Below are 23,828 nucleotides of genomic sequence, written 5' to 3'. Positions count from 1 at the left end.
TATAATAAGACTGTGTTCTCTAGGAAATGGGTCTCTTGATTAAAGGAAAAAGAATACTCCTTCTCATTGCCTCTTCAGATCCAGGTTCAGACTAATCCCGTGGGAAATAGAAAAAAGCTAAGGCAAATGAAGCCAGAGGTAGTAGAACCTGGGAAGGAGGGAGTCCTTACAGAATCAAATGCCTTAAAATCTAGAAGCTTGAGTTACTCGATTTTCCCAAATTATCAGAGACTGGAGAACCATTTCAGAAAGAGGGGAGTTCAGTATAAAATGGGAGAGTTGGTAAAAGAAAGCAGAAGTTCCCTTTGTATATTTGGTATACAAATTTGGTATCAGATTATTTTTTCACTTCCTGTGAGCACAACTTCTTTAGCACCCTTCACCTGCATGCAGCCTGTGCTAATGTCTTTTCACTTTCTACTTCTGAACTGTTTTAAAGTAGTAAAGAGCTCCATTTTGCTTCCCCAATCAAGTAATTCCTGAAGATTATAATTTACCTTTATTTCTCCATTTTCTGAAATATTAAGTTCATACTTAAAATTACACCATTTAGTATGTAATAGGTATATAAAAAATGTAAGCCTACTCTCCTTCAATTAGATAATGTAATTCCTGAGTTTGGAAACTATATGTTAAACTTCTTTTGAATTATCTGGAAAAAAAATTATGAGCTCACGCTTATTAAATATACTCCCAGGTCAGAAGTTCTGCCAACTATGCAAGAACAACTGCTTAAAAGCAATGTATAACAGTTTCTCTTTCGGAATGCTTTAAACACTTTTAACTAAAATTTCATATAAACGTATCCATCCGTTTGACTCAACAAGATCGCCAAGTTATTCCTATGGCTGAGTTGATTGAAATCTTTAAACTTATTCAGAATTGTCACAAGAAGGGGCAGCCTTCACTGAGACTTCTAGCAATCAGCTCCCAAATTCGGTCCTCAGTAAGGAGCATCCTTATAATCATCCTATGATAAAGGCTTCAAATTTCGCAAACACTTGGGCAGGGTGTGAAACGATCATCTAACAATGACATTTGCTTACCCGTCAAATAAGGCAGTTGACTAGGGTCCCTGAGCTCACTACCGCTCAGATCTTAGCTCGGGTTCACATCATTAGGCAGCCAATTGAGCCGTCTGGGTGCCGTGCATCCTGGGAGTTGTAGTTTCCGGCTCTTTCCTGCAGACCACAAGCTCCACTGAGCGGCTGGAGGACGGTTGCCTGGTGTTATTAGCAAGCGGCAAGTATGGCTGTAGCACGCGCTGATGCGACTTTGCCTCCCGGAGAAGGTAAGGCGATCCCTACCCCAGAATCCCAAAGTTTACTCCACCCAGCCTAATTAAACAGATGCCTGGTAGAGAGGAGAAGCCTGGGTTTAGAGATGCAGTTCTGGACCTGTTCTTTTGATGCGGAGCTGTGGGCGACGCGCAGGCGCGCTGCCTTCTGGGAGTTGTAGTCACGGTGTGCTGTCCCGCTCCGCAGCGGCGCGGCGAGGGCTGTACTGGGGACTTCAGTCCCCAGGAGCCTTCGCGACGCCAGTCGTCCGCGTCCCGCGCTCCCAAGCCTGGCTGGGCGGTGGGCTTCGGGTTGCTCTGACCTTTCTTAAACGTTTACTGTGAATTCGGAATGCCTAAAAGGAATTGGCAGGATCTATCTGTTTTGCTTCACGCGTCCGTGTTCCCCCTCGGTTCCAAGAACGTTCAGGAAACATTTCCTCAGACTCTTCTCCGTAGACTGACTTGGAACACTTGGAAATGGCCATTGGCCGTGATAAAAATCTAGGGGTGATCCAGAGCCCACAGTTCTCTACCCCTTGTTCTGCATCCTGGGTCGGGTTTGATCGTTGCTGAGCAGAGCGCGAGGTGTAAGTGCTTTTGTGACCCGGAGATACCCCTGTGGAGTGCCGGACCTGGGCTCCTTTGTTTTGGTTACGGCTCTGAGGCTGGTAGCCGCCTTGTGGATCCGCGGCTGGACCGAGATCGAGGCTCGTCTCCACTACTCAGACCCGGGACTGGTTGTCTGGGAGCCGTAAATTCTTGGGGCAGGAGTCGGTAGACGGTTCTAAGAGGTCTGTCGATCTCTTGGAATAGTGTGAGGAGATTGCACTTTCCTGGGACAGCATGCAGCTTTCAACAACATTCCCAGAGGGGCTCAAGACCCCTCACATGCTAAAAGCCTTTAGGTAATAGGAAATGTTGAGGCCCGCCGGGAGAGCAATCACGCCTGATTATTTCCCGCAGTAGTCCTAATCTAGGTAGAAATTTGAAATTGGCAGTTTCTCTGGCCCCGCGCCTTCTGATGGTTGCTTTTCTTAAGAAATCTCCACCTCCATAGCCCACCAAGGCAATTTAACCGACGATAATAGCAGTTAACGGTTATAGAGCGATTTTTTATGAGCCCATTTTCTGAATGCTTTGCTCACCTCATTTGTGTGTGTGTGTAACAGCATTTATAAGGCAGGTGTTATAGGATAAATTCCCATTTTACAGAAATAGAAAAAGTGAGCTCAAGAGACATCGGAAACTTGCTTATCCAAAGTGGTTTACTGGTGGAGCCAGGATCTGAATGTCTGTTATGTTACCCTAAAGAGCTTTCCTCAGCATCAGACTAATGTAATAAGTGTATTATTCTATTTTATAGAATTAACTGAACTATGCTTTGATTTTCAAATAGTTTGGGCACTTACAGATAGGCCCAATCTGTTTAGGTTGTAAACAGATTGATATTTATCAAACGTTTATTTCCATAAAAAAATGCCATTGTTACGTACAAAATATGGAAGTAATAGCTCATACTTAAATGTGAACAATTTCAAAGGATTATAGAAACTTGAATATCACAAATCTAGTTGTAATTTGATATTTCTGAGGAAAAATTAGTTATTGAATCTGTGGTTATTTAGAACTCAAGATTGCTTTAGCTTTACATTTTTAAAAAAATTTTATTGATTCTTCTTACTTATATATGACAGTAGAATCCATTTTGATAAAATTATACAAGCATAGGATATATCTTATTCTAATTAGGACTCCATTTTTGTGGATGGGGCACAATAGTGGGAGCTTTAAAATTTTGATGTTTATTATGCTGTAGTATTTTTCTAACTTGTATAGAGGTTTTATTAGTATAATTCCATCCCTCTGCTCAGCTGTCATATTTGTTTGTGTGTTTTCTAACAAATTTTCTTCTCTTTTCAAGGATCAGTGGTCAATTGGTCAGGGCAGGGACTACAGAAGTTAGGTTCAAATTTACCCTGTGAAGCTGATATTCACACTTTGATTCTGGATAAAAATCAGATTATTAAATTGGAAAATCTAGAGAAATGCAAACGATTAATACAGGTGGGTGTTGCTATCCGTGAAATAGCACTAAGTTATTATTAAACAAAATAAAGCAATAAAATAACCTGACAAAAAGTAACTCTGCAGGCCTGGAAAGCGGTAAATGTTGCCTTAAATTTTTACATGACAGTTTCTTTTGAATATGAACATGTATGTGCTACATTTAGAATGGACTAGAGAAAGAAGCATTATTAAAGAGAAAAAACATTTTATGTTGGTAAAATACAGTGTTAAGATAAACTTTTTAGGGGCTGGGATGGTGGCTCAGTAGTAGAGCGCTTGCTTAGCATGTGTGAGGCACTGGGTTTGATTCTCAGCACCACATATACATAAATAAAAATAAAGTTCTATCAATAACTAAAAAAAATTTAAAAAAAGATAAACTTTTTACCTAATAATGAGAGTAAAGAGTTTATTCAACCATTCATCATCCAAGAAATGTTTACTGGGTCTCTGTCATGTGTCTATGTTCTAGGTTTTGACTCAGGGCTTACATTCTCAAGTTGTTGCTTTGTTAAAAATATCTTTAGAGGCTGGGGCTGTAGCTCAGTGGTAGAGCCGTGCCTTGCTTGTGTGAGGCAGTGGGTTTGATCCTTGGCACCACATAAAAATAAAGATATTGAGTCCATTTACAACTAAAAAAAGTATTTTAAAAAAAGATCTTTAGTGATTGAAGGAGGTCTAATCACTCAGTTATACCTGTGTTGCTTAGGAACAACAACAAAAAACCAGTAATTATATTGCAAATAATAGATTTAGATGATATATGTGAAAGGTACAAATTGGGTTTGTGTGTTTTAAACCACTGTAATGTGAAAATAATATACACATGTATACACATATAGACACATATAAACATACACACACACACACACATATTTGTTTGTTCCTGGGAATAATGATATGTTTCCTTTCTACAGTTGTCAGTGGCTAATAATCGGCTTGTTCGGATGATGGGTGTGGCCAAACTGACCCAATTGCGAGTATTAAATTTGCCTCATAATAGTATTGGCTATGTGGAAGGGCTAAAGGAACTAGTACATTTGGAATGGCTGAATTTGGCAGGAAATAATCTCAAGGTAAACTGTGTATTTTATTTTAGTAATTAGGTTTTTTAGGTTTTTTTTTCATTATAGATCTATTTTCTATAAAAAAGAAAAATTGAAGCAGTATAGAAATAAGTAGTTTTAAAAAAATGAAATTACTCCCATTCTCCAGGGATAACGTTTGTCAACATAAAGTTTTAAAAAATCTCATTTTTAAACACACAAAGCAGTATTCTTGTAAATGGGAACAAGAATCCATATTATATTTAGGAAAAAAGTCAATCAAACAAATACAATGGTAAGGAGAGAGTTTATGTCCTGCTGAATTAAGGGTTAAGTAATATTTAATGGTACAATGGAGAATATACTGTTTTAAAAGTCATGATATCTGGATTCTAGTCCTGCTTCCACTACTTAGAAACTGTATAATTTTGGATAAGTTAATAAGTGTTTCTTTGTCTTACTTTTCAGTGGACTAGATTAAATGATAGTAATAGCTGCCTTTTGTTGAACAATTTATGCTAGTTATTCTCCTAGTGCTTTATCTGCTTTAGGTCATTCAATCTCACCACAGCCTACAAGGTAGGTATAGTTATGATGCCAATTGTATAGATGAGGAAATTGAAGCATAGAGAAGTTAAATAACTTGCCTAAAGTCATACATCCAGGAAGTTGCAGAGCCAGGATTTAAATCCAGGCTGTTTGGCTACATTCTAAACTTGTAAACTCTGTATTAATTTTCATGTTATTACGGTTTTTTCAGACTAAATATCTAGGATGGTATGAACTGCTTGCTAGTCCTCTATTCATAGAGGAATTGTGAGAGTGGAAATTTATAGCATGATAGTTTATTAAATTTTGTTAGCACTCTTCCCCTTTCTCTTGTTCAACTTTGCTGCCCTGCTTCTAATAATAATAAGATATGGTAGGTAACTCTTTCAGCTTCAGGAACTATGGAATAATTTTAATTTTTGATTTTGAGTGCAATAAATAATGTGATAATTTTCTTGTGATAGGCCATGGAACAAATCAATAGCTGCACAGCTCTACAGCACCTTGATTTATCAGACAATAATATACCCCAGATAGGTGATTTATCCAAATTAATATCCTTGAAGGTAAGCATGTTTTCTGTCATTTCTGAAATTGTATCCAAAATAACAAGAAAATATCATCTGATTAGCCTCAAATTAGCTTCCCATATATGAAGAACAGATTGTTTTTATTATGATAAGAATTCTATTAGAGTACCAAAATAAAGTATGGAGTTTTTTATAGTTCTTTTCTTTTTTATCCTATCTTCTCTCTTTCTTTTTATTGTGACAGAGTCTCAGTGTGTTGCCCAGGCTAGTCTCCAAATTCTCAAGCAATCTTTTAACTTCAGTTTTTCAAATGCTGGGACTATAATAATACCCCACTATGCCTGGCTTTGTTGTTAGTTTCTATGACTGATTTGTTTTATGTGAAAGTGATCATTGTAGCTAAGATTCTTATTTACCATTGTGTGCACATGATAGAATTTCCTTCATGCTCAACCAGCAAACATGCTAGTGGCTTTAGTTATATAGTAAAAACACATTAGTAAGGTTGAAAGTAACAAAACCTGAACTTGAGTCTTTTTTGTTTGTTTGTTTGATATGGGGTCTTATGTTTTGTTGTGCAGCTCCTGAGCTCAAGTGATTCTCCTGCTTTAGCCTCTTAAGTAGCTGGTGCTAATAGGTGCTTGCAACTTACAAGTGTGCACAATCATGCCTGGCTGAATTTAGTTGTTTTTTTTTTTTTAACACTTAGTGTTGCTATTTTTTTAGTAATAGTTGCTACTTAATTAACAATTAATTAATAGTTGCTACTTAATTAACAATTAATTTAATTTAATTAATTAATTAATTTCTCTTTACTTTAAAAGGTGAACACTTTTTAAATAAATATATTTAGTTGTAGAGTGACAACAATACCTTTATTTTATTTATTTATTTTTATGTGGTGCTGAGGATCAAACCCAGGGCCTCACATGTGCCAGGCAAATGCTCTACCACTGAGCTATAAACCCAGCCCATAGAATACAGTACTTTTTAATGAAGGGTAATGTATCATGCAATCAACAGATGAAATCACAGCTTCGAAAAACATATGTAGGCCTTTTCTGTATTTTTGATTCATTGGATAGTAGTACTTAGATCAGAATAAACTCATTAAACCTTAGAAGCAATATCTTATCTCTGTGTTTCTTCAAAAATCACTTGGTTTTGGGGGATGGGGGGTGGTGTACCAGGGATTGAATTCAGGGGCAGTTGACCACTAAACCACATCCCCAGCCTTATTTTATTTATATTTTTTTAGAGACAAGGTCTCACTGAATTGCTTAGCACCTTGCTTTTGCTGAGGCTGGCTTTGAACTTGGGATCCTCCTGCCTCAGCTTCTGGAGCTGCTGGGAGAAATCACTTTTAGCAACAACTATACTAAACACGTTGATGTAGACAGATACTACTCTAATAGATACTAAGAGAATTCAAATGAACTAAAGATAATTGAACATTTTAATTTGTTTTTGTTTTTTTCTGGAATGGAAACATGATTACCAGATCAGAATCCTGAATATTCAGAGTCTTGTTTTTATTCTTGTTTGTTGTTGACTTAATGTGAATCAGCCTCATATGCAAAATGCACATTCTGCCTTCCTCTAGCTTTTTTTTTTTGGTGTGTGTGGGTGGTACTGGCGATTAAACCCAGGGCTTAGGACATGGTAGAGAAGCACTGTAGTGCTGAGCTAGATCTGCAACTTTTTATATTTTATTTTACTTTATTTTTTGAGGCAGGACCTTTCTAAGTTGCCTAGACTGGTTTTGAATTTAATGATATTGCCTCAGCCTCCTGAGTTGCTGGGATCATAAGCATGCACCACTGCTCCTGGTTTCCTCTAGCTTTTAGTTATCAAAAGAGTGTAGTTGTAACCTATGGGCTATTTTATTTTATTTGCTGTGTTAAGAATTAAATCCCGGGCCTTGTGCATGCCAAGCAAGTGCTTTATCACTGAGATACTCCCTAATGCCTGGTTGATTTTTTTTTTTTTTTTTTTTGGTCTGTTTGTTTGTTTTTTATTTTATTTTTTTATATTTGTGGATGGTCAGCATGCCTTTATTTGTTTAGTTTTTTTATGTGGTGCTAAGGATTGAACCCAATGCGTCATACATGCTAGGCAAACACTCTGTCACTGAGCTACAGCCCCAGCCCTGCATGATTGTTTTAATGACTTTTTGTTCACTTTTTTCATCCTCTATTTTGGTGTTTTGAAGGAAATGAATGAGAGTATTCAAAATTGCTCTCTGTATTTAATAAGGTAAATCTCACAGTATGCTTGGACAAGTCTTTAACTTGGACAAGTCTTTAACCTTCCCTGAGTTTAAGATGCTGTCATGAAAAGACAAAGTTAGATCAGAATATATCCTAGGTCCCTTTGAAGTATTAATAATCTTGATTTATGTGCAATGACAAGTATAACAAAATAGATTCCTTTATTCTTGCATATGCCATTTTAATGTTGTCTGACAATTTATTTGTACTTTATTCATTGGTAATTCATACTGTTTTTACCTTCAAGACCCTGCTTTTACATGGAAACATCATCACCTCACTTAGAATGGCACCTGCTTATCTACCCAGAAGTCTTGCTATACTGTCTTTGGCAGAAAATGAAATCCGGGACTTAAATGAGGTAAAATTTGAAGATATTCTGTGGGATCCAGGATATTGGAAGGTCCAGGAGATGCATTGGAGAGGTTAGTGAGCTCACTTTTAGACTGTGAGCATCTTAGAAGAAAATCCATCAAGACGAAACACTTGGCTCTAGATAATCGTTATTTTTTCCCCCCACTTTTTCTGGATGTAAGTCACACATTAAGGTTTAATTTCATTTATTATATTGCAGCTATCACATTGGGAAGTGATTGGTGATAGTGAGACATCTACATTTCAAGGATTACTAAGGCACCCTATGTTTTCAAAATAGGAGTCTCTCTCCTAGGAAATAGTGCTGATACTTTTTAAGGGAATCTGTGCAGCAAGGACAAATGGTCATATTGTTGGGATTTTGGAAGTCTGTTGCTAATGAAAGAGTATTACTTATTGCTTTTCAGAACAAGAGGTAAATTGTTAAATTCTAAAATGCTGCCAAAGATGTGTAATCAGCGGAAACCCCGTGCTTGACACTGAATAGTCCATTTTGTTCAACAAATATATCCTTTGTTCCAGATCTCTTTTTTGGCATCTTTAACTGAACTGGAGCAGTTGTCGATCATGAACAATCCTTGTGTGATGGCAACACCGTCCATTCCCGGGTTTGACTATCGGCCATATATTGTCAGCTGGTGCTTAAATCTGAGAGTCCTAGATGGATACGTGATTTCTCAGAAGGAAAGGTGAACATGACCTCTTTAACATCACATAAATCATGGAAGACCAAAAAGATTTCTAATGTATTACAGATTAATAAATTGGATATTTCTGAAAATGTTAGTTTAGAAATTAAGAGCATTACTGCAATCACATAGCAGGCTATATGCTGATTATTTAGGATTGTCTCTCCCTTCTGCATAAGAGCAAGAAGAAAATGTGAGCCCCAGAAGTTGTGGGTAGTGAGTCTAACTTAGTGCCCAACCTTATAATAATTTAATTTTGAAGAGTTCTTTTGTTAATAAGTTGTTTGGAACTTGAAACAGTTTTGCATAGATAAGAGATTATAGATATTGTGGAGCATCTTTGATCAATCCCACAAAAGCTTATAACCTATTATGTAATTAAGGGAAATATTAATGATAATATCTTAGAACTTAGGGCTAGTGGTGTAGCTTAGTGGTAGAGTGCTTATTTACCATGCACAGGGCCCTGGGTTTGTCCCTAGCAACACATACTCACACCGCCCCCCCCCCAACAACAACAACAACAAACAACAAAACAAAACAAATAACAATAAAATTAGAACCCAATTACCTTTTATAATTCATGCAGACAGTTCCAATTTGGAACTAGTAGCAGACATACCAATTGGTCTTTCCCTTCTCATACCTGAGAACTGACAGAACTGGAACTTCCCCCTCTCTGGATCATTGATCCTCTCTGTGGCTTGGACTGGGACCCTGACAAGTGGAATCTTCTGGATACTGGTACAAGATCAGTAGAATCAACAATTTAGAAGAGTTAAGGAAATAGGATGTGGACAAGAGTCAGGGAATTAGAGGGGATGAGATGAAAGTTACTCTTTTTACCATGCCTCATTTCATTCTTTGCTCTTAGTACATACACACATGCATTCATGAACATAGCACTCACATTCTCCCTCACTTTTTAAAATCCTCTGTACTACAGATAGGTTACTCGAGGGGTTTCCTCATAGAGGATGAGTGGCATATTGTAATGAAATTTCCTTCTTGAAATGTCATGTAGTTGCTGGATAGAGTAGGGAACAGTGAGGAATGGCATCCAGGAACTAAATAGTGGTGATGCTGGTACAGATTAAAAGATATATGTTAGGTCTAGTTTGCTTACAAAATGGGTGGATTTTCCTTTTTCCTGAAATTAGTGTTGCTCTGAGAAGAAACCTTATTTTGTTTCAAACTGATTGGTTCTAAAATTAAAATATAGGCTTACTTGAATTATCTTCTGTGGCTCTTCCTTTAGGAGAAAGAAGATATAATTATTGCATTTTTCTATAGTGGCAGCGTTTTCATATCTGAGAAGCATTTTTATATCTGGTAAGGTGGACAGAGATAATGACCTTCCATAATAGCCCAATTTCAACATGGCCAACCTGGTTTCCTTTATGTACCTTCATTTACTCTCCCTTTTTCTGTATTATTTTGAAGGAAATCTCAGTTTACATATCATTTCATCTGTGAATATTTCAGTATTTTTCTCTAAAAGAGCTTTTAAAGTGGTAATCACAAAACTAATATTACATCTCAAATAATTAAGGATAATTTTGTAATTACAGATATTCAGTCAGAGCTTACATTTCTAATAGTTTTTCTATTTTTTAAAATGGACTTTTTTTGAAATAAGATTCAAATAAGGCCATGTTTTGCAATTGGTTGATATTGCTCTTAAATTTATTTTTTTAGTGTCTTAAAATATCAATTTTATTTGTTTTTTAAAACACTTTTTTAGTTTTCGATGGGCCTTTATTTATTTACATGCAGTGCTGAGAATTGAACCTAGTGCCTCACCCTTGCTAGGTAAGTACTCTACCACTGAGGCCCAACCCCAGCTCAATTTATTATTATTACATGCTCCATAGATTGATTGTGCTGATTGGGTGGTTTTCACTTGGGATCATGTGTCCCTGCAGTCACATCACATGGGACTAGAATCATCTGAAGGCTTGACTTGACTGGATGTCCAGGATGACTCCCTTAATCCCTTAAATCTATCTTTGTTTTTTTTTCTTGGTTGTTGAAGAAATTGAATTATTTGGCCTAAAAAGTTTTCCCACTGTCTGCTCATTTTGCTGGGTATGGTTATTTCCTATGTCTTTAACATGTTCTTCTCTCTTCTGTACTACCTGAAAATTGGTAACTGGGATATGAAGATTTGATCAGGTTCAGGGTTTTTTTGTTTTGTTTTGTTTTGTTTTTTAAGGTAAGACTACCGCTTTGTGTCCTCTATTGGGTGACATCCAGTGTCTGGTTGTCTCTCATGATTCTGATCAAAGCCTAAAACAATTAATTGATTAACAGTTGTAAAATTCTAATTCTATCATTCAGTTTTTTATTATGAAGAATCTAGGTTACCCATTGGTATAGTTTGTATAAGAAATGATATTTAATTCTTGCCTTTATTTACCATTTTTAGAAAATGAGTTGGTGATTTACTGGCATTCTCTATGACTAGTTTTTTATTTTAAAAATTGTCATTATGAACTAATGGATTTAAATGTTGTTAATGTACAGAAGTACTTCAGTTTGATAAGATGAATGGAGAAAATACTGATTGCTTCTTTGCAAATAATTTAAAAATATTTGGAGTCATTAATTCAACCTATGGAAAATCCTCTAAGTAAGAATAAAGCTTTAAAACATTATTAGAGTAAGAGAAATGAGTCAGAGCATAGATTTTTTTAAAACTTGAATGGATTTATGAAAAATAGCCAATGGCTTTATAAAGGTTAATTAAGAAGGAATGTCATTGTTGCTTAACAATGTATTTTGAACACCCCAGTGTCATCCTCTCTTCTTTATTTCTTTCAATTCCAGTTTAAAAGCTGAGTGGCTATATAGTCAAGGCAAGGGGAGAGCATATCGGCCTGGCCAGCATATCCAGCTTGTTCAGTATCTAGCTACAGTCTGCCCTCTCACTTCTACACTGGGTCTTCAAACTGCAGAGGATGCCAAACTAGAGAAGATTCTGAGTAAGCAGAGGTAAACCCATTTATTTGTGGCAGTTGATGAATTCACAAGTGAAAATACCTCTAAGTCTTTTGTATGGTTAAGCCAGTGTTTTTGGCCTATATCTCCAGGCACTTATGCCCCTTGTCACTGCAGTAGTTCTGAATCACACAAGTGTAGCTTGCTCTTGGTATCTGTATTACCAATAATTTCCCCTTAATGAGGGAGGAGCCAAGCAATATGAGCTGGGGGAATGGAATTTTTAAAACTATGTACTTGTCAGGGCCTGGGGGTTATAGTTCAGTGTAGTAGAGTTCTTGCCTATCTTATTCAATCTCTAGCACCTCAAAAAAAAATGTATTTGACTTTTTAATGTAGGCGTGTCATAGGTTTTTAAAGACTAATATTAAGAAGTATAAAAAAAAGAAGTGTGGGCTGGGGATATGGCTCAAGCGGTAGCGTGCTCGCCTGGCATGCGTGCGGCCCGGGTTCGATCCTCAGCACCACATACAAACAAAGATGTTGTGTCCACCGAAAACTAAAAAATAAATATTAAAAATTCTCTCTCTCACTCTGTCTTAAAAAAAAAAAAAGAAGTGTAACTAGAAGCATTTAGTGGTTACTTTGTTTATCAGAGATCCTGTATTTAAATATTTCTGTATGTGTATACATGTGTATATGAGGCTGTCTATGGAATTTAAAAATGTTTTAACTTTTTTTTTGTAGTGTTTCCAAATAAGACTATAATTTGCCAGTGATTAATGGTTCCTGCTTTGTAAACTTGTAAACTTCTACCTTTTTGACATTGTTACCTAGGAAGAATAAGAGCTTTCTCTTTTGTTTTATGCTGGTAACATCAGATGTTTTGATTTTTAGGTTTCACCAGAGACAGTTGATGAACCAAAGCCAAAATGAAGAGATGTCTCCTCTTGCTCCTATTGAAACAAGGGTACCCCTTGTACCTGAGCATTCAAGCCCTGTTCAAGATTGCCAGATAGTCCAGGAAAGTGGTAAGAAATTAATTTATTTCTATTCACTTTTCTTCAGGTCATTTGATTTATTTGGTATTGTAATATAGAATAAGTACATATTTTATAATTTCTTGTTTAACTTCACTGATCATTTGGATCTGCTATTTTATAAATGTATGTGTGTGTGTGTGTGTGTGTGTGTGTGTGTGTGTGTATGTACATTATAATTATTGCATCTAATTTTAAAAAAACATTTCAAGGACTATTAGCCTTTTGTATGGACTTGAGGGATTGAGTATTATGATTATTACAAAAATTCATATTCTTAAAAATGTTTGGTTTGATGTTTTAGGTATATTGGAGAAAATCACTGAAGGCATTTTATTGTATTTTATTATATTTCAAGGAATAGATTTCATTAAAAGCATACAACTAACAAAACAATTTAATTATTTAAATGATACTCTGTTGATTCTTCTAGAACCTGTCATCCAAGTGAATTCTTGGGTTGGGATAAGCAGTAATGATGATCAATTATATGCTGTTAAGAATAGCTTTCCAGCCTCTACACACACTACAAGATATTCTCGAAATGACCTTCACCTGGAAGACATACAAACAGATGAAGACAAGTTAAACTGTAGTCTTCTCTCTTCAGAGTCTACTTTTATGCCAGTTGCATCAGGACTATCTCCAGTATCACCTACAGTTGAGCTGAGGCTGCAGGGCATTAACCTGGGTCTTGAAGATGTTGGTGTTGCAAATGAATCTGTGAAGGAGCTGGAAAATCAAGATTTGGATAAGGAAGAGGAAAAGGCTTTATGGGTTTCAAATGAGGATTCTGTTCAGATGCTGAAAAGTAAGATCAGTTCAGAGATAAATGAAAAAGCTGTGTTGTTACCTTGTCCTGCGCCAGCAATAATCAGTGCTATCTTGAAGGATGATAACCAAAATCTTACGTGTGTGTCATCTGGACAAAATGTTTCCCATACAGAGACAGATAGTGAGGAAACTATGTCTCAAACAACTTCAGAGAAATTTCCCTGCAGGATTTTAACCCAAAGATCTGTTGCTTTGGGACAAGATAAATGTACACTTCAGAAATTGAATGAAGCAGCCACAAAGCTTCAAGCCTATTGGCGGGGCTTTTATGCCAGGAACTACAATCCTCAAGCAAAAGAGGTGCGTTATGAAATCCGACTGCGCAGAATGCAGGAGCATATTGTCTGCTTGACTGATGAAGTAAGGAGGTGGGTCAAAAATCTTGTTGGGTGCTGTTTTGTCTGTTTGAAATATTGGTTTCTTAAGTCATTTGAACACTGTGCTGTTCTGGTCATGACACTTTTCATGCCATGTAGCCACTGTTAGCTTACTTGGTTGTCTTGTAGAATATACTGAAAGCATTTTTAGGGTACAGATTGTCAAATGCATCCCTATCCCCTTCAGAGCAATTGCTGCATGGATGCAGTATCACAAAATGTTGAATCAATGTGAGCTATAAAGGCATCTATAATTCTAAACATAAAAAGGTCCAGATGATATAGCAAATTTGGATAAGTAAAAGAGAGAAGATGAGGAAGTGTAGATGACATAGACGTAGAGAAAATAGCAGGGACTTAAAAGGGACTAAAATTTTGCAGTTACAATAGGAATTCTTTCTTTTTTTAAATTTTTATTTATTTATTTTTTAGTCATACATGACAGTAGAATGCATTTTGATAAATAATACATACATGGAATATACATACATCAATCATATTGTCTATTTCTTTTTTTAATATGCATATATGTTTTAGATGTAGGTAGACACAATACCTTTATTTTATTTTTATGTGGTGCTGAGGATCAAACTCAGTGCCTCATGTGTGCAAGGTGAGCACTCTACCATTGAGCTACAGTCCCAGCCCGGGAATTATTTCTTAATTCCATGGCTCATATGATTTACTGACTACCAACCCAAGAAGATTAGGATTTAATTAGCATTGCAGCTAGCAATATTTATTCAAATTATCAGATGGAAGAGGAGAAAGCAGCAAAGGAAACTGAGAAGGGACAACCTGTGTGGTAGGAAAACTAGGAGAATAAGTGTCCAATTCCACAGGAGGAAGGTGTTTTAGGAAAGATGAAAAGTGCCTTAGGAAGGAGAGAGAACTAGACAGTAGATTTAGCAGTTGGAGCTTGTTGGTAATTGTGTTGGTGACCCTTAAGACTATTCTCAGGTGTTATGATTTGCTAATGTACTTACAGAACTCTGGAATATTCTTTTGTTCATGCTTATGGTTTATTTCAGCAAAAGCATACAGATTAAAACATCAAAGAAAAATGGCACATAGGGCAGAGTGCAGGACAGGCCAGGTACAAGCTTCCTTTTGTGTTCTCTTGGTTGTGTTGTACAGACAGGGCTTAATTCTCACAGCTATGATGTATGACAACACATACGAACTCTTGCCAAACAAGTATGCTCATTTTGAGTCCTGATGTTCAGTGTTTTTTTTTTTTTTATATATATATATATATTTTTTTGTAGTTGTAGATGGATACAGTACCTTTATTTTATATATTTATCTCTATGTAGTGCTGAGGATCAAACCCAGGGCCTCACACATGCTAGGTAAGCGCTTTACCACTGAGCTACAACCCTAGTCCCCAGGGTTTTTATCTGGGGGTCAGTAACAGGGATTGAGTGCTCATGTGTCTGACCTTAACTACTCAGACATCAGGTTCCTTAGACATCAGACTGATGCACTATGGCCTAAGTTCCCACGTGAACAAAACAGGTGTTCACTAGGAATCACATTATTGGCATAAACTATCTGTTATGACTCAAGACTCCATGAATACAAAGATACTCTTCAGACAGGATATTCCAATGGCTTAGATTGGAGGTTATCAACCAGGAGCCAACCAGGGGCAGGTTCTGTCTTTGGAATATGCAGGCTTGAATGTGTCAGTCCTGCTGAGTTAAGCCTTTGCTACACAGTGACTTTCCTACGAGCACCTTTAGTGGTACAGGAGGATGAAAGCCAGTTTGAAATTGGTTGGATAGTGAATGGGAAGTAAGAAGTTTAAAGAATGAGTATACCCAACTCTTAGGAAGTGTTTCTGTAAGAGAGTCGGTGGTTGCTAGAGGAGAATCTGGAGTTAAAGAAGATTCTCTTTTTTTAAAGATGGGAAATACAGAGTGTATTTAGGTGTTGATGAGAATAATTCAGTGAGGGAAAAGCTGATGGTGTGGAAGAAAAAAGGGAGAAGCACAGGATTGAAGTTCTTGGAGTACAATAAGAAGGGATCCTGTGCAAAAGTAGACGAAGTGGCGTGAGGTAGAAGCAGGAGAATGTAAGGTGGTGTGTTTGATGGTGGGAGGATGGGAAAGTCCTGTCTGATGTGTGGTCTTTTTTAGTAATATATTAGTTGTGGTCAATATTTGAAAATGAGAAGAGAAGTAAGGGTTGAAATATGAGGTTTGAGATAGTCATCTTAATAGTGAATATATGAGAACTGGATGTTGTGATGCACCCAGCAACTGCGGAGGCTGAGGTAGGAAGATCATGAGTTCAAAACCAGCCTTAGCAAAAGCAAGGTGCTAAGCAACTCAGTGAGACCCTGTCTCTAAAAAAGTGCCCCTGAGTTCAATCCCTGATACCCTAAATAAATAAATAAATAAATAAATAAATAAAAATAAAGGAGGGTAAAGAACCATTTGAAAACAGCAGTGATAAGCAGTTTTCTGACATTGATGTACAGAAGGCAAAAATAGCTTCTACTTGAGAAAGTGATAACGTTCTCAAAAGTGGGTCTTCTTTGGCCAAGGAAAAATCCAAAGAGAAATTGAGTGGAAAGGGAGTTTGTGATCATAATTCAGAAGTACCTGACACAGCAGAATGTCTTGACGGAGCTGGAGAAAGTAGAGAATTGGGCCTGAAGTTCAGAAAAGGGCTGGCGGCATAGCTCAGTGGTAGAGAGTGCTTGCCTGACATGCATAAGACCCTGGGTTTGATCCTCAGCTCTGGGAAAAAAAAAAAAAAAAAAAAAGTTTGGGTCAAAATGGTAGTGACAGTTGGATAACTGAGGGAATCTTGGTTTGGTATGGAAATGGCAGCAGTGAGGGTTTGTGACAAAATTATGGAGATGGCAGCAGTGAGACCAGAGCTAAGACTTCTTAATAAATAAGAGGAGTGATAGATCTCAGAGGATATGTCAGGGAATAGGGCAAACAGGAAAGTGAAGTTTGATGGGATTAATCCTGCTAGTCTTAGATGAGGGTATTTCAAGGTGTGATCATAAGTGTTTAAGTGTGAGCCTTAACTTTTTGGATGTTTTGTATAACCAGTCCTTTCTGCACCTCCACCCCCTTAATGTATTTGGCTGGGAAATTGAAGGCAGATAAAGAGCCATTTGATATTTTATTTTTAAATTTTTTATAATAGACAATAGTTTATAGAAGAATATCTGAATTTCAATCACATCTTATTTAGTTTTTACTTTGAGTCATAGTTTAAAACTAAGGTGTCAGTTTAGATATTCTAAAAGTAGGAGAGAATTATTAGATTTATTAATGTCTTTATACTGCATGTGTTTATACTGTAGTTATATTAGGTAGTACAGGTCAAAGCAGCCTTCCTTGATCAAAAATGTATTTTGAATTATTGTAGATTAAGAAAAGAAAGAGATGAAGAACATGTTAAAAAAATCGTGCAAGAAGAGGCTGTCAAATTCCTTTGGAACCAGGTAAACCCCCTTTTATTGTTAAGAAAGAATACTAGATTCATTGAAACAACTATAGAATAATCATGTATATTAAGTACCCTTTTTTTTTCTTTTTTCTTTTTCTCTGTTTATTTGTTTATTTTTGTGGTGCTGGGGATCAAACCCAGGGCTTTTTACACATGCTACCACTCTGCTGTATCCCCACGCCTAACCACTTTTTCTCAGTTAAGGGTGTATGTAGTTTTGTTCCTTTTGTTTGTTTTTGTACAGGGATTGAAGCCAGAGGTGTTTAATTTAAATTAAATGCTGGGGTTGTGACTCAGCGTTTAATTTCCTGCTGAGTCACAACCCCAGGCCTTTTTATTTTTGGAGACAGGGTCTCAATAAGTTGCTTAGTACTATAGTGACACAGTCACATCAATGTTTATAGCTCAATTCATAATAGCTAAGCTATGGAACCAACCTAGGTATTCTTCAACAGAAAATGGATAAAGAAAATGTGATATATATATACACACAATGGAATAATACTCAATCATAAAGAAAAATGAAATTATGGCATTTGCCAGTAAATGAATGGAACAGGAGGCTATTCTGCTAAGTGAAATAAGCCAGTCCCACAAAACCTAAGGCCAAATGTTCTTGGTATAAGATGCTAACATACAATAAGGGTGGGAGAGGGAAGAATAGAAGTTCATTGGATCAGACTAAGGAGAAGAAAGGGAAGGGAGGAAGGATGAGAATAGGAAAGACAGTAGAATGAATTAGACATAATTTTCCTATGTTCATATATGAATACACGACCAGTATAACTCCACATCATGTTCCACCACAAGAATGGGAAGTTATACTCCATGTATATATAATATGTCAAAATATATTGTATTATCATGTATACCTAAAAAGAACAAAAATTTAAAAAGTCACTTAGGGCCTCACCAAGTTATTGAGACTGACCTCAAACTTGTAACTTGGGAGGCTAAGGCAGGAGGATCACAAGTTCAAGATAACCAACTTAATAAGGCCCTAAGGACTTAGCAAGAACCTGTTTCAATATAAAATATTAAAAAAAAGGGCTGGGGATGTGACTCAATGGTTAAGTGCCCCTGGGTTCAATACCATGCCAACAAAAAAAGTATAGGTCCTATTATCAAGAATTTGGGATATTTTTCGGCATTTTAGGAAGTTACATATACTGTATTTTTAGATAATAATTTAAAACATGACTATATTGATATCTAAAATGAGAATTATGTTAAAGGATCTACTTAAACAAATAGGATCTAACCTGTCTTATTGAATAATTCTTGATGTATATTTTGTACATTATTGAACCCTTTTTCAGCTAGACAGGTACTGTTGTGCTTCTTGTTTTTCTGGTAGAAGCAAGAAAACTGCTTGGCCCATTCACACTGTCCTGGTGAGGGCCTCTTGTTACCAAGGACATGTTCTACTTGTGCTAGCTTCGTTAAGGCTAGGGCTGCTATGTGGGGTCGGGTAGTTTTTAAAATTCCAGTTCTGCTATTTACCAACCTTCATAACTGCTGGAAATAAAAGCTCAGAGAACTGTTTTAAAACTAGCGTGATTTAAATTTTTTTTTAGTTGTAGATGGAGACAATACCTTTATTTTATTTACTTATATGTGGTGCTAAGGATTGAACCCAGGGCCTCACACATGCTAAGCAAGCACTCTACCACGGAGCCACAACCCAAGCCCCCAAACTAGCATGATTTTTATCTTATATAAAACTGTACTCTCTGGTTTATAGGTAAGGTCTCTACAAGCTTGGCAAAAGACAGTGGATCAGCATTTAATTTCCTGGCATACTGATGTTCCTCCTATATCAAGCATTCTGGTACCATCTAAACCTCCATTATTCACCCAAAGTCATGAGCCTTCTTCTGATTCAAATTCTGATTGGTTCATTGCACATGATGAAGTTCGTCAAGAGAAATCTTTACCAGAATTTCCAGACTCTGGTTTTCATTCCTCCCTAACAGAACAAGTTCACCATTTGCAGGATTCTTTGGATTTTGAGAAAAGTTCCACAGAAGGCAGTGAAAGCTCCACAATGGGGAATTCCACTGATACAGTCAAATATGGCAAAGAGCCAGATGTAGGGGATGTTAGTGAAGATTGTGGTGACTGGAGTAAGGAAAGCTCAAATGATGAGCAGGATAATAATCTGCTTGAACAATATTTAACTTCAGTTCAACAGCTAGAAGATGCTGCTGAGAGGACAAATTTTGATGAAGGGACAGGAGATAGTAAGCTCCACATAGCTTGTTCTTTGGAAAAGTTAGATGCTTTGTCTGACAGTGCTTCCATAGGTGAGACTTATGGTGTATCTCCTACTTTGCAAAATGAAGTCAGCCAGACGCCAGAGAATTATAAATTAAATGCAGAAGTCCAAGAACAGCAGCCAGAATGTGATTCCACATTTCAGGTATTGCATGTTGACGTTATTGTGTAGCATGTCTGGCTTCTAGGGAAGCAGAAATCCAACATTTTCTTAATGTTCTCAGTTACCTTTTTTTTTTTTTTTTTTTTTCCTTTTTTTGAAGGAGAGCAACCTCTATCCATTTTGTTACTATTTATATAAAATTTGTATTCTTGACTCACTTTTCAGATTCTAGGTACTAAGCTGAGTCTTAATTTGATTTGCTAGCTTTATATATCTATAATGTACCAAACAATATTTATATTGAAAGCTATATGCACTTTATTTCTTAACAATTGAATTAACAATGTTTCATTTATGTAATTGTTTCCTTTCAAAAATAAATTAGAATTTTCTAAAGAAAATTGAAAAATTTACCTTAATGATAAATAGAATTTTGGTTCTTTTGTTCTGGGGAAATTAATTATATATTAAACAATATTTTATTATCAATTTATATCAATATAAATGATAACTGTGAGGGCTGTGAACTATTGAAATTTGCCAGTCTACTTAGAATAAGAACATGTTTCCTAAGACCTTTTCTTTTTGAGTCAAAAAAAGCCTTCTTATAAGCAAATTTAGAAAAAGAAAGTAAGATTATAGGATACTTATTTTTGTTTTGTTTTAGTTTGAACCCAGGGCTCCAAGCATGCTAAGCATGAGCTCTATCACTGAGCTATCTCCCATCCTCAAGATTATAGGATTCTTAGTGGGAATGACTAAATTGTCTCATGAAAAATTGTAGTTTATGTCATGCATGAGTTTTAACATATAAAGTAAAGTGTTCCATCCGGGATTAAAATCAAGCATACTTAAGAGAGGTAACCTAAAAATATTTCTTTTTGATATGAAGAAAGGAGATACTAAGCTCCATTTACTTATTAATGATGTCACTGAAAACATTTATCTTTTCATCAAGTGCTTTTTTACCCTGCTGATTGAGAATTAATGTGCCATTACATTGCCAGAAATTAATGTATGTTCATCTCTGTTCCTGCTTATCGTTCTTTATGTATTTCAACAGAGGTTCCAAGGCCATTCATTTCACTTTTGACCTCTGCCCTATAGTGAAGAATATTTAAAATAAGATTAGTGGTCGAATGTGAATGATTTTTTTTTTTTAAAGATTTATTTTCTGTCTACTCTTTGAAAAAAAGTGCCACATTTGAAAGATAATGGTGGTTAAGAAAAAATAAACCTCACCTCACTTTAGTTATTTAAAACAATATATGTATGTAACTTCAGGAAGACTTAAGACTGTGTTTTAATGTTGTAGGTAGGTACATCTGTAAATCAAGGATAATTTTTTGGAAGCTTAGTATTTTACTCTTTTAGCACATTCTAATATTATTGAATAACACATATCTAATTTCCCTTAAACTATGGACATGTACCTATTTAACACTATGATAACTCTTGAGTGTTCTCTAAGTTTAGGTGCTAAATATGTATTCATAATTCTCTTTAGAGCCATTAGATCCTCTTCTTTGAAATTATATGAAATAAAAACTTCTGATCCTTCAAGAATAAAGTTGAACTGGGTGTAGTGGCGCATGCCTATAACCCAGCAGCTCAGGAGGCTGAGACAGGAGACTCTCAAGTTCAAAGCCAGCCTCAGCAAAAGCGAGTTGATAAGAAACTTAGTGAGACTCTGTTTCTAAATAAAATACAAAATAGCACTTTGCATGTAGGTCAGTGTTTGATTGTCCCTGAGTTCAGTCCCTGGTACCAAAAAAAAAAAAAAAAAAAAAAGTATTAATAAAGTTGAAGATCACATGCTATAGTTTGTTGATAGTTAGAAACATTTGTCTAGTATAGTCAGATGTATTTTTCTCAGTTTATAAATAAACGCAGGTTGAGAAAGCTTGGATTTCATTTTCTGAAATCTAGAATTCCTTGAAAAGGAATTGTTTTCTGTTTCTTATATGCAAAACAGCAATCTTATCTTCAAAAGGATTTTTTTTCCCTATGAAGCATGTGTAACATTGACTGCATGTTAAATAAAAATTGAATTTTTACTTTTTGAATAATGCTTATTATCTTTTATGGATGAATTTTATGAATGAATTTTAATTTCTTCTTAAATATATCATATTTTTCTATTTGTAAAGTGCCTCCTTTGCTGCACATACTTAACTAGAAAAACCAATTTGCACTGCACTTTTACCAAAATACTGCTTCATGGTATGTTGATTTTTCAGAAAGCTTCTGAAATGTCATGCTTCAGTATTACTTAAGTAGGTTTCTGCTAACATCTTTTTTTCTCTTTTCTTTTGTTAAGTAAGGGCAAATACAGCTAAATTTATTTTATCATCAGCATGTCACCAGGATTTTCTTTTTTGCCTTTGGTTTGTTTTTCTAGCCCATAAATATTATTCAGCATTCATTATAATAAATTTGGCAAATTATAATAATTTTTAATATTCTTCTTTGTGTTTTACTTTTTCTAGCATTTAGAAGTACAAGAAAATTAAACAGCCAACTCTCTTAACTAGACAGAGTATGTTGAATGTAGATAGAATGAAAATAATGTAAATTAGAATGTAGGAAAACATATGAGTTTAGTGAGACTCTGTTTCTAAATAAAATACAAAATAGCACTTAATATAGACTTAATACATTTTGATGGGTTTATAATGTAATTTGAATATCTAAGATATTTGGTTTTAACTCTTATGATGTATTCATTATCTTGACTGAAGAGGGAATAGGTCTGGTAAAATTTGTGAAGTTGAGCTTTCAACATGGTCATTTGCCACTTTTCTAAACCAGAGAGGTTTTGTTCAGTTGTACTAATTTAATTCACATTAGTTCTCTTGATTTTTGGAAGAGCCTTAGTAATGTATATTTATATAATACATAAGATTTTCTCATAAAAGGCTGAATTTGATCTTATTTTATCTTCAGTTTTACAGAACAACAGTTTTATAATTTTAATTCTCCTGGTGGTTCAGAAAGCTTTAATCATGACAGTTGATGATGTTCAATTAGTTTGCTTTCATAAGTTTAATTATAGAAGACATCACAATACGCATATTTTAGAAAGGTGTTTAGCTACACAATTGTTTGTATAAATGTAAATAACTATTTTTTAATAATGTGAGTGCCATTCTTGAGTGTGTTTTTTCTTTGTTTTGGGTTGTTTTAAATATATAAATACCATCAATGTATTTTTCTGTTATCTACTAAAAGAGATCTAGTTCGTTCTTTTTTTTTTTTTTTTTTTGATACTGAGGATTGTGAATCTTGTGAATGTTATCTCTAGTCCTTTTCATATTTTATTTTGAGACAGGATCTTGCTAAGTTGCCCAGGCTGACCTCAAACTTGTGATTGATCCTCCTGCCACAGCCTTCTTAGTCACTGAGATTGCAGACATGCAGTGCTGTGCCAGCCAAGTTCTACTTTTTGTAAAGATTTTCAGAAGATAAGGCTTTATATGTTATATTATTTCCTGTGGTATGTTTCTTTGTGCAAAGTTTTCAAATTGGATTTATGATATGAATAATATAAATGAGTCTGATCAATTTCCCATTCATAAAAAGAGAATTCATTGTTTAATGTGTATTTTATTTTGCCACACCCCTTATTAAAAGGTATTTATTATACTCTAATGTTTTAAATTTTAAATATGTATGAACACTTATTCTGAAGTGAAACAGAAAGGGTCTGTAAGGAACATTCTAAACTTTTTTTGTTTTGAGAAGGGTCTTGCTATATTCCCAGTTGTCCTTTAACTCCTGGGCTTAAGTGATCATCCTGCTTCAGCCTCTGGAGTAGCTGGGAATATAGGCATCTAAATATTTTATTTTTCTTAATTTTTTTTAATTGTAGATGGACACAATACCTTTATTTTTATTTATTTATTTTTATGTGGTGCTGAGGATTGAACCCAGGGCCTTCAAATGTTGTGGGGCAGGTCACTTAGAAAACACATCAAG

The 23,828-nt window shown here is 35.6% G+C and overlaps 1 protein-coding gene across 4 annotated transcripts; it reads left to right on the top strand.

The window, feature by feature from the left end:
- The first annotated feature begins 1,200 nt into the window (after nt 1-1,200).
- Cep97 (centrosomal protein 97) lies at nt 1,201-23,501 on the top strand. 4 transcript variants are annotated; one of them, XM_071615392.1, is made up of 12 exons: nt 1,201-1,291; nt 3,201-3,343; nt 4,264-4,422; nt 5,406-5,507; nt 7,989-8,102; nt 8,639-8,805; nt 11,635-11,799; nt 12,643-12,776; nt 13,219-13,987; nt 17,390-17,465; nt 19,215-19,892; nt 23,182-23,501. In XM_071615392.1, the coding sequence occupies exons 1-12, from the start codon at nt 1,249-1,251 to the stop codon at nt 23,218-23,220; spliced, it is 2,589 nt and encodes an 862-aa protein (XP_071471493.1). In that variant the 5' UTR covers nt 1,201-1,248; the 3' UTR covers nt 23,221-23,501. The 4 variants fall into 4 exon arrangements, with proteins under 4 accessions (XP_071471493.1, XP_071471494.1, XP_071471495.1 ...); XM_071615393.1 differs by lacking the exon at nt 3,201-3,343; XM_071615394.1 differs by lacking the exon at nt 19,215-19,892.
- The last annotated feature ends 327 nt before the right edge of the window (nt 23,502-23,828 follow it).

The sequence above is a fragment of the Marmota flaviventris genome, chromosome 8 (assembly GCF_047511675.1).
Source record: "Marmota flaviventris isolate mMarFla1 chromosome 8, mMarFla1.hap1, whole genome shotgun sequence".
NCBI lineage: Eukaryota > Metazoa > Chordata > Mammalia > Rodentia > Sciuridae > Marmota > Marmota flaviventris.
This window is presented reverse-complemented; position numbering and strand designations above follow the sequence as displayed.

What these genes read in the sequence shown, in the direction of transcription:
- Cep97 (XM_071615392.1), top strand. Translation starts at nt 1,249, where the DNA reads ATGGCTGTAGCACGCGCTGATGCGACTTTGCCTCCCGGAGAAG. An exon ending in GTGATTTCTCAGAAGGAAAG is followed by an intron (nt 8,806 to 11,634) that starts GTGAACATGACC and finishes TTTCAATTCCAG; the next exon opens with TTTAAAAGCTGAGTGGCTAT. An exon ending in AAGATTCTGAGTAAGCAGAG is followed by an intron (nt 11,800 to 12,642) that starts GTAAACCCATTT and finishes TTTGATTTTTAG; the next exon opens with GTTTCACCAGAGACAGTTGA.